The following is a 16,788-nucleotide window of genomic DNA, read 5'->3' on the forward strand; positions in this document are numbered from 1 at the left end:
GTGTTCTCATAAAGAATCACAGAATTGTGGCTGGCAGCAATCCTACCAAGGGCTCTTCAACTGATTTTCAACCAAAATACTCCCCCCAGCCCCCCCCCCCCACCCAAACTGCATTTCAAATGGGCCAACTTCCCTTTATAACACAATAAATTAAACTTTAACCCATGTTTAGAATAAAAATTTTACCGAACAATATATTAAGCGGTAAATGCTGTCATGCTTCTTGTGTAAATTAGCACTTTTATCCCCCCTCCCCTATATTTCAGTGCATTGAACTCTTTAACAATCGAATCTACTGGGAAAACTAAGTTCCTGCACCTATCAATAGCTCAAAGATCAACTTCAAAAGGCATCAAGAAGATTCTAAGCTATTCCCACTGTGCTTTATAAACTTTGTCTCATAAAAAAATTCTTGCATTTAGCTGAAACATAAGTTATCATAAATAGAACTAAACTAACGTGAACAGAAATGTTTGTACACTGGTCCAGTTCCTTGTAATATTAACTAGGAAAGTATTTGACCGCAGCAGTGTGGCCCCTTTAAATTCAGGGAGAAGCAATCATTAGTAATTGTCCTTTTCTTTCCAGTTTGTTACCCATTGCTTCTTCTGGGTCTTCTTCTTTGTAAAGCCTTCTGTGATAAAGTAGCGTTCTTCTTTGCGGATTTTCACAGCATGATACTTTGGCATACTCCTGTAGTATCTTGTTCTCTTGAAGAAGCCACACTGCTCAAGGAAGAAAGGTCACATAAAAGATTATTAGGCATTTCTTAAGAGAGGAATTTTCTGTGATGATGCTGTGACTGACCAATACAACGACTGTTTTGGGTGTGTGTGTCAACTGTGGATAACTAATGTTATGGTATGCTCCCGTGAGTATGCTCACACACTTGTAGAGCTGTTGTATTTCTGCGGTCTAGAGGAGTCCGTGTTCCAGGTATATATTGAATGTGCGAAGTTGCAGCCCCTCTTCCAATATTTGAAGGGGCTACATCTCAATTTCTGGTTGCACTTCAGTCCCACACTCTAGATCTTTGGGCACCCTGTGCAAAGGGGAGCGGGCAGGTCAGAAGGCCTCCTCGTAGGACTGCTCCTGGGCATGGCCAAGGGGGCCATCGGTCGGTCCAGGCAGCGGCCGATCGAGGGGGTCGTTCAGCCCGACTGCCTGCCTCTCTTCCAAGGTTACCTCCGAGCCAGGGTGCTCCTGGAGATGGAGCACGTGGTGTCCACCGGTACGCTCGTGGCCTTCCGCGAGAGGTGGGTGCCAGGGGGACTGGAGTGCATCATCACCCCCGGCAACCAAATTTTAATTTGAACCACGTTTAAAGTTTAACTTGTTTAAGTTTGTTCGTTTTAGTGCCCCCTTCCCCCCCCCCCCTCCCCCCCCCCCCCCCACCTTTAGCTAGGGGGCACTTGTATAATTTGTGTTTTTGGTGCCCTCAAAGAAAAAACAACACAAAAAAAGGGGGCACTTGAAAAGTTTTTGGCGTGTGCCCCCCCTTTTAATTAGGGGGCACTTGATTGATTCTACACAAAATAGTTGTAGAGCTGTTGAGTTGTGAGTGGCTTAGCCAGTCACGTGATGTTCACAAGACTCAATAAAACCCCAGCCAGTTGGGTTTAGGTGATCCACAATGAGACAGGTGGTTGTGTGCCTGGTGGATCAACTGGTAATGCATGGTGTGATTGTTAAACCTTTGCTAATAAACCAACTTGTTCTTAATAGCAATGTGTTGCTATGAATTCTTAAGCAAAGAACCCATGAAGCAAATACATTATAAATGTAATTTTTAGGAGATCAAAAGTAGGAGAACGGGCCTCTTTACATTCAGTTGGCAAAGCCATGCAAACCAGATTGGATTCACAGTCTGTGTGTGCTGAGTTTGCTGATCTCGGTTGCAATGGCAGTAGGGGCAACTTGTGCTAATATAGCACCTTCGATGTTGCAAAATGTGCCACGACTCTTGACCTGCAGAGGGGTGGGTGGGAGGGAGGGGGTGATATGAATATCAATCAGGAATTAGGAGAGGCGTGGTTGAAGAGATAGGTTTTCAGGATGATTTTGAAGATGGAAATAGATATATCAAGCTTGTGGGTGTTAGGAAGAGAATTCCGCAATGCAGGGGCATGATCGCTGAAGATTTAGCCAGAGATGATCAGGGAGGGGGTATGTACAGTGGTCTAGACTCAGAGCAGCGTAGGAGTGTGATCTGGGGCATAGGAATTGGGAAGGCTACAGAGCGGTGATGGGGCCATGCCACAGAGAAATTTACAAAGAGGATATTTGTGAAATCATTATACCTAGAAATGGAGAGGCAATGGAAATTTGTGAGGCCAGGTGATGATCAGTAAGCGGAACCTGTATGGAACAGAATGCAGGTTCTGGATGAGTTGAGGAGCATAACAAGATATAATGCATCATGGTCAGAGTCAGAAGGGATGACTTTCTTAACTTGTTAAGGATCATCTAAGTTTTGTGGACGTGATGGAAAGTAGACTGTAGGGATCTGAACAGCAATTGGTGGGAGAGGTGAGAATGATGCCCTTGAGGATCTTGTTAACAAACAACAGCTAAGAGGCAGGCGAGTAGGTGGAGAGAGATGTTTTCTAAGCTGGGGTGGATGACAGCAGGGAAAGACAAAGGCCCCGATATTTACTGGAGCATGTTTTCGGAGCGGAAGGGCAGAAGTTGTGGATAGGAAACCTAGAAGTAGAGGTCAATCGCCCTGCAGTTTTAACCACTGGGCATGCTTGGATTTCTTATTCCAGGTTTCCTGTCCAACAGCCAGCCAAGGCTATATCCAGGAGTTGGTGGGGATGGTTTGGGAGAGGAGGGTTGGAGAGATCATGGGAGATGTTGGGGGTGTTTTGCAGGGTAAGCTTGTTGGGCCTGGAGAAAACACTCCTGCTTCTCCTGGCCCACAAGCAGTGCTGTAAAGGTACTTACCGTATGGATCCAACCCTACTTGCCTCGGCCAAGGAAACCCAGCCGAGACGAGTTAAAAATAGAAACCTTGCTAAAATGGAGGCACGAGCCTCTTTAAAAGGTTTCAACGGCCGACCTGCCTCCTGATGACGGATTGGCCGCTTGCCTCTCGTCCCGATAAAACCGAAGTGGGTTCGTTCGAGGCAGCTTAGGTTCCGCTTGAAATTTTTAATATTTTAACTTCCCACCAAGCCCAAACCTACACGTTTTGGGGGTTTAAAATTACATCCAATGCATCTGGAAAGCAGTTAACAGCGTCAGTGAGCAATGCCCAAGGAGAGGTCATCAGAAGGTGGGTTAGGAAGTTTCACGGAGCTGATAAGGATAGGGAGAAATTGAGCAGAAACTATAGAACATTGCAGGGTCAAGGCTGAGGAATTGAAGGATTTGGGGAAGAGGAGGAGAGGAGGCTAAGGTTGCTGACCACATAACTTCCAATTTGAAGACACGTGGTCCATGTGTTCAAAATGGAGTCCACCCCAATTTCCATCCATTTAAATGAATAGACAGAAATTTGAGCTGGCTCTGTTAAGGCATGTGCTCTTCCCTGCCTGATTTTCCTGTATTCATTGCACGCAAATAGTTCAGGTGCACAAACAGGAAAATCTGCCCCAATGGGGGAAAAGGGACAAAATAGTCAATTTTACCTGTTAAAGTATATACCTGTATTGGATGTGACAATGGATTTAGTAAAGTTGTGTCAATCATGTCAAATGATAGTAAGACTTTACTGTGTGTAGTTAAGATGGACTAAATATTATGTCGTAATATCTGCAACATGATGGTGTTGGAATGGCCCCATGTTAATTGATGGATTTCAAATTTAAAAGTGCTCATTGTGTGCTAAAGGCTGGCTTAGCCGAAGTTGGTCATTCACTCATCCAGTTATATGCAGGAAGGCAAAGAGAAAGTTAGAGGTTAGTAACTGCCAACATCCACATTGAAAAGCCTTCCAAGAAAAATCACTGCAATCGAAAGGAGAAATCAGACAATATGTTTAGCCTACAAAAATATCTATCAGCAGGAGGGAAAAAGCAATTAGTAAATTAGAGAAGAAACCAAGAAGCTGTTAGAATGAAGAACTCATTGAGGATTAATCCACTCCACACAGAGAAAGGGCAAGGAAAACCAGAGATGCACATGAAGCAGAAGAAAGTAGTCCTTTCTCCCAAAGCTTCTTTTGGGCACAGGAAAAAGTGCAGTGACATTTAGTATGTAGTAGGTTAGCATTGTGGTAGGTTTCACAAAAAGTAATACAAACCTAATAAAGGTATTAAGGAATTGATCTAAGCAGTCAGTCTTAAAAGTGACCATCACCATCATAATTCATTTTTTTAAATCAAATCATTACTGAATTTCCAAGAACATTAACCACCTTTTCCATTTTAAGAAAATTGTTTAAGCAGTAAAAGGTGGGAACTACTGTTGGTGATGTTAAAAGGCACATGTCTAGCATCTGGTCGATGGACACGACAATTGAAGAGAAAGTTAGAGGTTAGTAACGGCCAACATCCACATTGAAAAGCCTTCCAAGAAAAATCACTGCAATCGAAAGGAGAAATCAGACAATATGTTTAGCCTACAAAAATATCTATCAGCAGGAGGGAAAAAGCAATTAGTAATTAGAGAAGAAACCAAGAAGCTGTTAGAATGAAGAACTCATTGAGGATTAATCCACTCCACACAGAGAAAGGGCAAGGAAAACCAGAGATGCACATGAAGCAGAAGAAAGTAGTCCTTTTTAGCCAGAGTTCCCACTCCCAGTTACTATCGGACGACCGCGGTTGGAAAATCTAAGTGCCTGGATATTGGGTGAGGATGGGATCAGGCTCACTGATGCACTTCACTGTCGAATAGACATTTAGGGATGGATTTTTCTCCAATATCCTGTCTGAAATTGGGCAGGATAGCGGCGGAAAAAGGAGCAAAATTGGACAGGCCGACTGTGGGAAGTGTTTAGTTATGATGATCCAGTCGTCAATGAGGTGTGAGGCAGGCTTGATGGACACGCTGCTCTTTTCCTTCCCGTAAATTTTTTATGTTCATGTGTTCGACTCAGATATGATGAATGACCACTTGGGAAAATCATGCAAGGGCAATCAATGAGGACATTTCATTCCTTGGGATCACTGTTCTTTCAGGAGTGGGGGATGGGGAGAGAAAGTTGTGGGGAAAATCCTAAGCATTTGTTTTGCAAAAGAGAAAAAAAATACAGAAAGTAAAAGTCAATCATAATTCTGCAACAACTTGAAATTTAAAAAGAACTTATAGCAACGGTCATTCTTTGAGTAGAAAACAGGCATCTACCCTATGTGTAAGATTATCCAATAATAAATCCCCAAACATCTCCCTACCCACTCTATTCAGTCACTGCACGCTGTATTACCAAAAAGTGCAGGAGGTGAGGTTGGCCAGCACTAGTCATCATCAGTAAGCCGCTCAGTTTCTGATGGCTGAATCTTGATTTCAGCCTTTTGCTCTTTGGCTTCGTACATGGCTCGTGTATTCGCTCTCTTGAAGAAACCACACTATAAAGAAGGAAGTTATCCAATTAAAGTGATCAACAAAACAAAAATTATTTTTACAAAAAAAATCCTACTAAGGATTGAATATATTTTGTTCACAAGATAATTGCGGATGAGGAAAGCCATTTGTCCCATCATAACGCGTCCAGCCAGTAATGTTCCGCCATTGCAGCATCCAATTGTTTCTTGAATGATTCCAGGGTGTTTGCTTCCACGAATCTATCTGGAAGCCTGTTCCACATGTTGGTCACTCTTTGTGTGAAGCAGAATTTCAAGATATCAGTCCTCAAATTTCTTTACTAATTTGAACAATTGTTCCCTTGCATTATTCCCTCAACTTACTTTGAAGTAGTATTCTAGGTTTTATTTTTCTATCCAGTTAACAATTTTATATACCTCCACAAGATCACCTTTCAGATGCCTCCTCTTTAGGCTGAAGGGCTGATGTTTCACCAATCTTTCTTCATAACTCAGACCCAAAAACAGAGATCCACCTTGTGGCTCTTCTCTGCACTTCCTCCAGAGCTCGAATGATTGGCTTGTTCCTTGGTGACCAGACTAGATGCAGGATTCAAGCTGTGGTCTTAACCCATGTGTTGGCTGATGTGCAACGATCACCACACGTTAAAAAAATCCATGCATAGGCATCTTCCACCCCCTCAATTGGAGTTCAGGACTGGAACATGGGGTCCTTCATTGAAACATCTGTGAACTCATGTGGAAGCAAGTCATCCTCGTTCGAGGGACCGCCTATGGTGATTACCAGAGCACAATAAAATTTTGATCACTACCTTGTCTGGCTTATATTTTATTGTTTTGGCTGTATGATTCAGCATCCTACTGTTTGCGGCTCTGCATAGGTTGGACATGTTATTACGTTGAGTCCAGTAAGACTGCATTGATAGAACACGTGTCCTCTATTTTTCATCCTTACTTGCAGCACGTTACACTTGGCTGAATTAAATTTCATCTGCCATTGTTTTGGCCATTTACATATTTTATCCAACTCATTCTGTAATTGGTAAGCTACCTCTTCCAATTTGGTACCTGTTTGGTGCCTCTCCTGTTTGGTACCATCTGCAAATTTCACACTATAGGGCCATTCAGCCCCTTGAGCCTGTTCCGCCATTCAATGAGATCATGGCTGATCTGCAATCTAACTCCATATACCTGCCTTTGGTCCATATCCCTTAATACCTTTGGTTAACAAAAAGTTATCACTCTCACATTTAAAATTAACAATTGATCTGACAATTGATCTTGCGGAAGAGAGGTCCAAACTTCTACCACTCTTTGGGCTCAATTTTTGCCACCATTCTGCGCCTTTTTTTTTGGCGTCCGCTTTTTTTTTTCAGCAAACTAAAATCTGCAAGTTTCGCCAAAGTTTCTGTGCCATCATAAACTACTTACGACCGATTTTTTGATGTCACTGGAAGTGCCGGCTGCCAGCAGCGCCATTTCTGGCCATTTAAGCGAGTTCGGCCAAGTAGGAATTTTTCAAAAACGGCGTAGTGCACTGTTCTGTAAAACCTTACAGGAACTTAAGAAAATCAGAAGATCGTGTTCCACGGCCGGGGATAGCAGCGGCACTGGCACAGGGGGTGGGGGGGGCCATTTGGCCCGGGATCGGAGCAGCACCGAGGGCCATTCAGCCCGGGATAGGAGTGGCACTGGCACTGGGTCATTTGGTCCAGGATAGGAGTGGCACCGGGGCTCTACAATTGCTTATATCTGGCTGCATCTTGTATGTTTCATTTTGCTGCCTCAGCCCTTCAGTGTGTCCCTCATTACCCTTGCAACCTCAGTTTTTTGGCAAAGACCTTAAGCTCCACCCACAGAGCTTAAGATCTATGCGCACCACTCCAAAATGAAAGTTTATTCCAGTGAAACATGCACCTTTTTTGGGGCGCAATCGGCCACTAAAAAATTGGACATAACCTCTACAACCGCGCCAAAAATTGGCAATGTGGAAAATTAGCCCCATAGTATGTAGAAGTGTTTCCTAATTTCACTGCTGAAAGGTCTGGTTCTAGAATCCCCAACCAGCGGAAGTAGTTTCTCTCTATCTACCCTATCTGTTCCCCTTAATATTCTGAAAACATTGATCAGATCACCCTTTACTTTCTAACTTCTAGGGAATACAATCCTAATTTGTGTAATCTCTCCTCGTAACTTAACACTTGACTCCTCCAAGGCCAATATATCCTTCCTAAGGTGTGGTGCCCAGAACTGCCCAGTCTCCAGGTGTGGTCTAACCAAAGTTTTGTACAGCTGCAGCATAACTTCTACCCATTGTACTCTAGTCCTCTAGATATAAAGGCTAGCATTCCATTAGCCTTTTTGATTATTTTCTGTACCCGTTCCATGATATTTTAATGATTTATGTACCTGGACATCCACTGTTTAGTTTTTCACCATTCTCAAAGTACCCTGTTCTATCCTTTTTAGGTCCAAAGTGGATGACCTCACATTTGCTTACATTGAAATCCATTTGCCACAGTTTTGCCCATTCACTTAATCTATCAATACAATATCCCTTTGTAACTTTATGCTTTCATCTACACTGCCTGCAATGCCGCCTATCTTTGTGTCATTAGCAAATTTGGATATATGACTTTCCATGACATTATCTAAGTCGTTGATAAATATTGTGAATAGTTGAGGCCCTAACACAGGTCCCTGTGGGACACCACTAGTGTCATCCTGCCAATTTCAGTACCTACCCATTATACCTTCTCTCGGTCTCCTGCCGCTCAGCCAATTTCCTAACCAGATCAATAATTTGCCCTCAATTCTGTGGGCTTAGCTAACAGTCTCTTATGTGGGACTTTATCAAATGCCTTCTGGAAGTCCATATAAATAACATCCATAGACATTCCCCTGTCCACTACTTTAGTCATCTCCTCAAAAAATTCAATCAGGTTTGTCAGGCATGACCTACATTTCATAAATCCATGCTGGCTGGCTCTCTCTGATCAACTGAAAATTTTTGAGGTGTTCAGTACCCTATCCTCAATTATAGACTATCAAATTCCCAACAACAGATGTTAGGCTAATTGGTCTATAATTCCCTGGTTTCCCTCTCTCACCATTCTTAAAAAGCGGAGTGAAATGCACAATTTTCCAATGTAAAGGAACGGTTCCTGAATCGAGAGAACTTTGTAAGATTATAGTTAGGGCAACTGCAATGTGCTCACCTACTTCCTTCAAAACTCTGGAATGGAAATCTAAAATTTATCCTAAATTAGAAACAGTAGTGGTCTGTCTCAATACCGAACCTGGGACAACCCACTCAGTACTTTCTCCCCTCCTCTTGAGATAACTTCTCGTTGAATTCCACCCTTCAGTCAGTTTATTATTCATTCCCAAGATTTACCCTGACTCCCCAAAGCTTCAAGTTTAACGAATAGTCTTTCCATGTGACACTTTGTCAAAAGTCTTTGGAAGTCAAAGTCATACCATAGGGCTTTCCACAGTCCACTTAGATTGCCACTTCCTCAAAAAAGTGGAGGAGGTTGGCCAAACAGAATCTTCCCCTTCTGTATCCATATTGGCAAATGTTTAGTATATTATTATAAATCCTCAGGTTTATTTCTGACAATCAATTCCATTATTATACATGAAATAGAAGCAAGACTAATGGATCTGTAGTTACCTGTGTTTGTTTTATCATCTTTTTGAACAGAACATATAGCTGGTTTCCAGTCTAATGGCACCTTTCAAGTGTCCATTGACTCCTTCATAATAACTCTCAATACTTTATTAAATTCTTTCCTAGTCTCTCAGAACACTGGGATAGATTCCATAGACCTTGGGAGTTGATTTGCTTTGAACACTTAGGTTTTCTGGAAGTTCCATCTAATTTATATATAGTATATAGGCCCTGATTTTACTTGGGATATCTATGTTTAGGAAGGCATGTTGCTGATGTCTTCCCTTCTATATACTCGGAGGAAGTAATCATTTGAGAATATTTAGGGGGTGAAATTGCACCGCGCGCGTTTGGAGGCGGTATCCTTCCGGGGCTGGATATTTATTGCCCAGCCCAAAAGTTCTGACCCCGGTGCAAAATTGAACCCTTCCATCCCTCAATGGAGGTGGAGCACTATCGGAGGCACTCCGCGTCCGTGGAGCGGTACTCCCGGGGCAGTACGGAGTCCAGTGCTGCGCCGGCAACGTCAGCGTTAACGCGGATGCTCCGCGTAGCGCTGACGCAGCAGAGCGCCCGACCTCTTCAATTAAAGGGGAGGGCTGCTGTATGCTCAGCAATCTCTTTGACGGCCGCCACTGGGCCACCAGGGACACCGTCGACCGGGCTGGCAGCCCGGCACCCATAACGGAGTGCCGGCCTGCACGACGGCGGCCCAGTCGTGGTGAGGGCCGCCAGTGTCGGGCCGACAGAAGAGTCGGCCGACAGAGGAATACGGCGGCTCACCACGCAAACGGCCTCCCCTTTAAGGGGCGCTGACATCGGCCAGTGCAATGGGGTCAGTGTGGCGCAGTGAGGGGTCAGCGCACACGGCGATTAAGTCATTGCTGTGTGTGCAAATCGTGGCGCAAATAGCGGGGCGCGGTGTTATCGACACAACGCCCCCCACCTCCAGGGCAATTTCCCCAGAGGCGTTATCGACCCCTTCCCCCCTAGTGATAACCTCACTGTGCCCCCAGGGGCTAGAAAAAAGGGCAATTTCACCTCCTTACTATCCTATGCTCATCCTTGGTGTCAAGCCAGTTTGCTTTTACGATTTTCATCTTTTTCTCCAAATGACCTCTTATTGTGTTAATTATGTTTAACCTCATCTGCTATGCTTTTTTTCTCTCTTTGTCCCTCTAATCACCTATTTAAATATGTTTCTGCATTTTCTTGTATTCATCTCAGCCAACCCCTTTCTCTCTACAGGATTTGTAGAGGTAATTTTTCCTTTTGGGAACATAGAAACAGGAGTAGTCCCTTCAGCCCCTCGAGCCTGTTCCATCATTCAATTAGATCATGGCTGTTCTGTAGCTTAACTCCATTTACCCACCTTGGTTCCATGACACTCAGAAGATTTGCATTTATATAGCACCTTTTACGACCACCAGACGTCCCAAAGTGCTTTACAGCCAATGAAGTACAGCCATTGTTGTAATGTTGGAAAACTCAATACTCCTGCCTAACAAAACTTATCAATCTTAGCTTTGAAATTTTCTATTGACCGAACCTCAACAGCTTTTGGGGGAAGAGAGTTCCACATTTCCACCAATCTTTGTGTGAAGAAATGTTTATTTTTAATCTAATTTTATTGGCTGGTTCAGTTGTCACTATGATTGCGTACCGGTTGACCATAGAATGGGGATCCTTTGTAACCACATATCACGTACTCTGTAGGATGTGCAGCTTAGGCAAAAACTACTGAGGGTTGGAAAGAAAACTTCTAAACAGGAGGAATTAAACTGGCCAGTCGAGGTCCAGCACTGCTTCAATGATTCAAAGCAGGTTAATGTGTGGTTTACAATTTCATAAAGATCATCTGGTCTGACACTAACTGATTCACTGAAAGCTAAAAGGAAATCCAATAGACTTTTTAAAATTATGAAAGGTGCTGATCGAGTGAATAGAGAAAAACTATTTCCTCTAGTTGGGATGTATATAATCAAAAATAAGATGTTCACTGATTGGCTACAAATAATTGACAGTAATAATAATAATGACCTCAACAGCTCAGTGCATTCCTTTCCTCTTGTTTCACAAGCTTCTGGTTCGTTCTGCTCTACTGTAGAGATATTCTGATGAAGCATTTGCTTACCAGAAACGGCAGCTGCTCTGCAGTGTACTGACCTTTACCTTGCAGCACATGCATCATTCCATTTGAATGAGTGTTCTATACTTAATGACTGAACAATCAAGTGTAATGAGATTTGTAAAACTCCTGCATTCATTATAGGATAATCAAATCTGAAAACAATAAACCTGTTTTTGTTGAATGAGACATTTTATAGTCTAAATATTTAATACCTTCTCAACGGTTTGATTTTTAAAAATACTTTACTCCTCTTTAGGAGCCATTTTTCAAGTAAACCAAACAGATAAAATTATGTAATGATGTCAGGTGACATCAATACAGTCCATACATGTGTTAGCAGATTAAATTGATTGGAGTGACAGTTTATGTAGCACATGCACCTCGAAATAAAGAAACCATTTGGCAATCAGAAACTTCCATCTACTGGAAAAAATAAATTCCATCTACTGGAAAAAATAAATTCAGGTAATCTGAACAAGAGTAACGATCTTGCACGTTACCTAGAAACCAGCCATAATGATAATGTCGCTTGTTTCTTTTTGAACTTTAGTCTAATGTCAAATAAATTTGGGAATAGTGGCAGAAACTAGTCCTGAAAACAATCTTGTGGCACAAAAGGATGATTAACAAGGCGAACAAAATGTTAGGGAGTAATTTTAACTCTTGGCTAAAGTGAAAAACGAACGATATTGGACTGGCCGCATGTTATATGCCTCTCCCAATTTCCCCTTCCATCGACTTTCCTTTCCATCGCCCGTTTTATACTATCCCCAAAATTATAAATATTTCAAGCATCAGAAACAACAGTTTAAGAGCTCGAAGTAACATTGTGTAAACCATAGGCAGATGTGGTCATGGGAGGATGAAGATTCATCAATCAAGTCCAACTACAGAAATTGATCATTGATTGTCATTGTTTCAATATTTGCCTCCAAGAATCACTTGTATGCAAGAGGAGGGATGGCAAGTGTCCAGATTGTAGATGTGCCAGTTATTTTCCCTGTGTGTCCGTGATTTTTCTCAGCACCTGACCTTAGTGGCTACTGCAGCCTTAATTTGAGCTCCAAGTTTACAGAATGCATGGTTCATAAAGTGTCTCGATGAAAATGAAGTGTAACCTACCTTCCATAGTAAGAGTATTATCAGACTCAGCAGTAGAATTCCTGCCAGCACTGCTACTGCAATGACCCATTCTGATATCGCATATGGCGGTTCCTCGTAAACTTGGGACTCAATATTGAGACGCGCCTGGATTAAACAAAAACAGCAGTCAAGCTTAATTCACGAGAAAGTTTCAGTAGAGGATTGACGGCCGCCTTCACCCGCCCAGTTTTTTATGACAAGTTTAGTAAAGGCACCTGTTTCACACTTTTTGTTGAAATTTTCTGTCTTCTATTTAAATCTTATGATACTGCTACTTGAACATTTACATCACTCAGGAGAGGTTCACAGGAGAATGGAAAGCAAATTTTGCAGCATTCACCAGTAATGGGGGTCTGATGACGACATTATATGCACACATGGAAAATACTAGATTCCACAGATATATTATGCTGGCATCCTACTTCTGGACAGGTTAGCTCAGAACCGCATACATTTTAGTACTCCATCCCCGGACAGCTATCATTCTCTCTGGGCTGATCCATTTTGATACATCCCATAGGTTCTGTCTTAGATATTTTACCTTGCAAACTGCATGAGAAGTAGTCTGACTTCAGAGCTTAGAATGCAAAGCTTATTTTAAAGTATAACCTCAGTGTACGCAGACATTGAGGACTGAGGTACAAATATATTTTCAACAATAAAACTTAGAAGTTTTTGTTACAGGAGCTTATAAAAAATTTTTTTTTGCTGTACACTTGCATCAGATGTAGCGATATTAGCACGAATGAATGCAGAGAAAAGATGCATAACTGTGACTTGCTCAAAGGGGAATAAGAAACCCAGCGACATTACCACAGAATCTAAGGGTATATAGGGCCAACCCAGAGCTGACAAGTTTATAGCACAATCATTAGAAGGAAAAAAAAAAGCACTACACTTAACAGTAAAATAGAAAGGCACAACAAAATAGAAGTGTTGAAGCTTAATATTTTGAACGTCAACTGTTCTTTAACAACTTTCGGAAATTCCCCATAGCTTCCCTGAAATTCAGTTTGAATACACAAGTCTGTGGGGAAAGACTGTAGTCAATTCTTCAGCAGTGAGAACTCAGGGCTTGTTCAATATTCTATTTACACTTTTAGGCTGAACAAGTCTGTTTATGGGTCGGTGTAAAATTCAGCCTCAAAAGAGAAAATTATAGCAGAAAATTCTGTAACTATGCAAGTCTGGTAGCGTTTTGGAAAATGAAAAAGGCAAATTGATGTCCTGAGCAGGGTGACAAAGGGTCAGATACTGATGGATCTGCAGTACATTTCCAGCGCTTTTTGTTTTTTCCACTTACTCATCTACAGCCTGCCTCTCGGCTACGTCAACCGAAAACACATCAGGTTCCACATACATGCTGGCAATACCCAGCTCTACCTCACCACCACCTCTCACGACCCCTCCATATTCTCTGCTTTGCTGCTTGTTAGACATCCAGTATTGGATGAGCAGAAATTTTCTTCAACTAAATATAATAAAGACCGAAGCCAATGGGGCAGATTTTGCGGTCGGCGGCGTACCTACAGAGTAAGCCACCGGCATCCAAATAGAATACCTACTTACCTGATGGGGACCCATCAGGCAAACTTGCTGCCTGACGCTGTGTACTAGAGGGCAGTGGATTGGCCTATGGATCCCAGGGCACAGCATGTGCGGAAGCGTACCTGGGATCACATGGGCCTGGTGCTCCAATCATCAAACAGAAGGTCTCTCATTCATTTATAATCTCCAAAAAGGAAAAAAAAACCCTCATTACTAGAGCCTTCCGGGATAAATATCTGTACTTTGTGTTTGGATTTTTTAAAAAGCTTATGCTCCATATAGATGCCAAAAAAATAAGTCATTTTATCAATGTAGCAACTGCTTCCTTTGAACTTTTCATGGACAAATAAATACATTTCATGGACAATATCCTAAAATTCTTCAATTTCTGGCCTCATGAGTTTTTTAAATTATTTTCATTTGTCAGGAGGTACACGGTGGAAGCAAGCCCTGTGCCTGTTTCCACCAGTTGTAAAATCTTAGTACGTAATCGTTGGGCAATTAGGTTTTCTGGGCGCTGTGGTGTTGGTGCGGATGATCTTTCAAGTCGGAACATGAGAGATTGCAAGTTTGGGATTTAGCGCATGTGCTTAATTTGCTGTACATTTCAAAGCCGGTGTGATGGCGTACTCTCAGACTATGCCATCATACCAAAGGCAAATTCCAGTCCATTGTCTTTGGTCGCCTCCACAAACTCTGTTCCATAATCACTGACTCCATCCCTTTCCTTGGCCACTGTCTGAGCCTGAACCAGATTGTTCGTAACCTTGCCGTCCTATTTGACCCAGAGCTGAGCTTCCGGCCCCATAATCCTTTCCATCACCAAACCCACCTACTTCCACCTCTGTAACATTGCCCACTTCTGCCTCTGCCTCAGCTCATCCACTGCTAAAACCCTCATCCATCACTTTGTTACCTCCAAACCTGACTATACCAATGCTTTCCTGGCTGACCTCCCACCTTGCACCCTCCATAAACTTGAGCTCATCCAAAGCACTTAATGCCTGTATCCTAACTTGCACCAAGTCCCATTCACCCATCACCCTTGTGCACATTGACCTAGATTGGCTCCCTGTTTGGCAACACCTCAATTTAAAAATGAACATCCTGGTTTTCAAATCCCTCCATGGTCCCACCCCTCCCTATCTCTAGCCACTCCAGCCCTACAAACCTCCAAAATCTCATTGCTCCTCCAATTCTGGCCACTTGCGCATCCCTGCTTTTCATTGCTCCACCATTGGCAGCTGTGCCTTCTCATGCCTAAGCCCCAAGATCGAGAATTCCCTCCCTAAACCTCTCCACCACCCTCTCCTCCTTTAAACCTACCTCATCACCTGTCCTAATATCTCCTTATGTGGCTCTGTGTTAAATTTTGTTTGATATGTGAAGCATTTTGGGATGTTTTACTACGTTAAAGGTGTTACATAAATGCAAGTTCTTGTTCTTGTTTACTATAGATTTCTAGAATTAATCATTTTTGTTTTAATTTTCACCATGATTAAAAGAGAAATGGATTGTGATCCCTGAAAGTTCTAAATTTCTACTGACAAGATTTGAAAGAACTCACTATCACATTCGGTATTTTCATTTTGATTGTGGAAATATTTGTCATCAAGTGCAAGGAAGCCTCCAGCAGTACAGTAATCCGGCTGTAGTCCCTGTATTCCTAGAACACCAAAAAAAAACATCTTAAACGCTTTTAAAATATTCAGTAACCATCACAGAAACTTTTATCATTATACACCAGGGAATAATCACATTTTTGTAAGATTGAAAATCACCAGCCGTAAATGCAGAAGAACAGATATTGGTTCAGAAATTCGGGTGCGCCCATTTTTTGGCATGCGGGGGGCACAGAGTATATTTCCTGTTCCTTACTGATGAAGTCCGAGGCACCCCTTATATTGGACCTCGGGCCACATTATCAAATGGAGCCAGTGAGGCGATGAGAGCCCGCGAGCAAAGAGGAGTATAAGATTGGGCTGCGTCTGACATCGCAGCAGCCCTCAGGTAACTAAGACTGGAGCTCGGGTCCGGGATTGGGGTTGGGGTCAGGTCCGAGGGTGTGAGCGGCAGTGATTGGGGTTGGGGGTATAATCGGTGGCGATTGGTTCCTTTAATGTGGGGTTGGGAGGAGCACTCCTTACCTCCTTGGTTGGGCCTAGCAGGTGATCCCAGGCCTGGTTTCTGCCTCAGGACAAACCAATCTCAGAGAGGGGGCCTCAAACAGGCAATAGACCCCTTATTTGCATATGCAAAAGGCCAAACGTCTGTTTCAGGTGTGGGTAAAGGACGCATATTTTTCATCCTTGCCCTTTGCACCTGGCTGGTGGCGGACTTCCGGCCAGAAATGCGCGCACACTTCCTGCCCACCATATTGGGGTCTTAGTAGTCTATGTTGTGCCCGAAAAAAGAAAAATGCGTGGACCAATTTAAAGACCATGGTGTTAGAATGAGAAGAGAAGCAATTTGTAAATCATTTGGTCATTACTGACTGATCAGGAATGATGTCTACAAAAGTTAGATCAAGTACATTCTCAACTTTCAAACTTACATTCTCAGATGAAAACTGTCTCCTAGCCAAGCAAGGCCCATTCTTACGACTTAATTTTTGATATCCAGTTGTGTGTGTGTTAGTTTAAATATTTTACTTGATATTTATTTCCAATATCTGTCATTCACAGATTAGATAATGAAACCAGCACACTGCTCCAAGGAGTGGGAAACAAAGATACGTACTCAGTAGAAATTAGATTAATCAAGTACCAAGGCTCCTGTAGCTGTTTGGTCACTGGGTGTAACAG

General features: G+C 42.7%; 1 protein-coding gene across 1 annotated transcript in view; it reads right to left on the reverse strand.

Moving 5' to 3' along the window:
* Positions 1 to 637: 637 nt before the first annotated feature.
* The window catches only part of itga3b (integrin, alpha 3b), a 185,904-nt gene continuing 169,753 nt past the window's right edge, over positions 638 to 16,788 (reverse strand). The window contains exons 23-26 of the mRNA XM_070864442.1: positions 15,552 to 15,650; positions 12,416 to 12,541; positions 5,372 to 5,513; positions 638 to 725 (exon numbers count right to left, since the gene is read on the reverse strand). Coding sequence (XP_070720543.1) covers positions 5,403 to 5,513; positions 12,416 to 12,541; positions 15,552 to 15,650 — 336 coding nt within the window. The 3' untranslated portion in view covers positions 638 to 725; positions 5,372 to 5,402. The remainder of the gene's footprint in view (positions 726 to 5,371; positions 5,514 to 12,415; positions 12,542 to 15,551; positions 15,651 to 16,788) is intronic.

The sequence above is a fragment of the Pristiophorus japonicus genome, chromosome 21, assembly GCF_044704955.1.
Source record: "Pristiophorus japonicus isolate sPriJap1 chromosome 21, sPriJap1.hap1, whole genome shotgun sequence".
Lineage (NCBI taxonomy): Eukaryota > Metazoa > Chordata > Chondrichthyes > Pristiophoridae > Pristiophorus > Pristiophorus japonicus.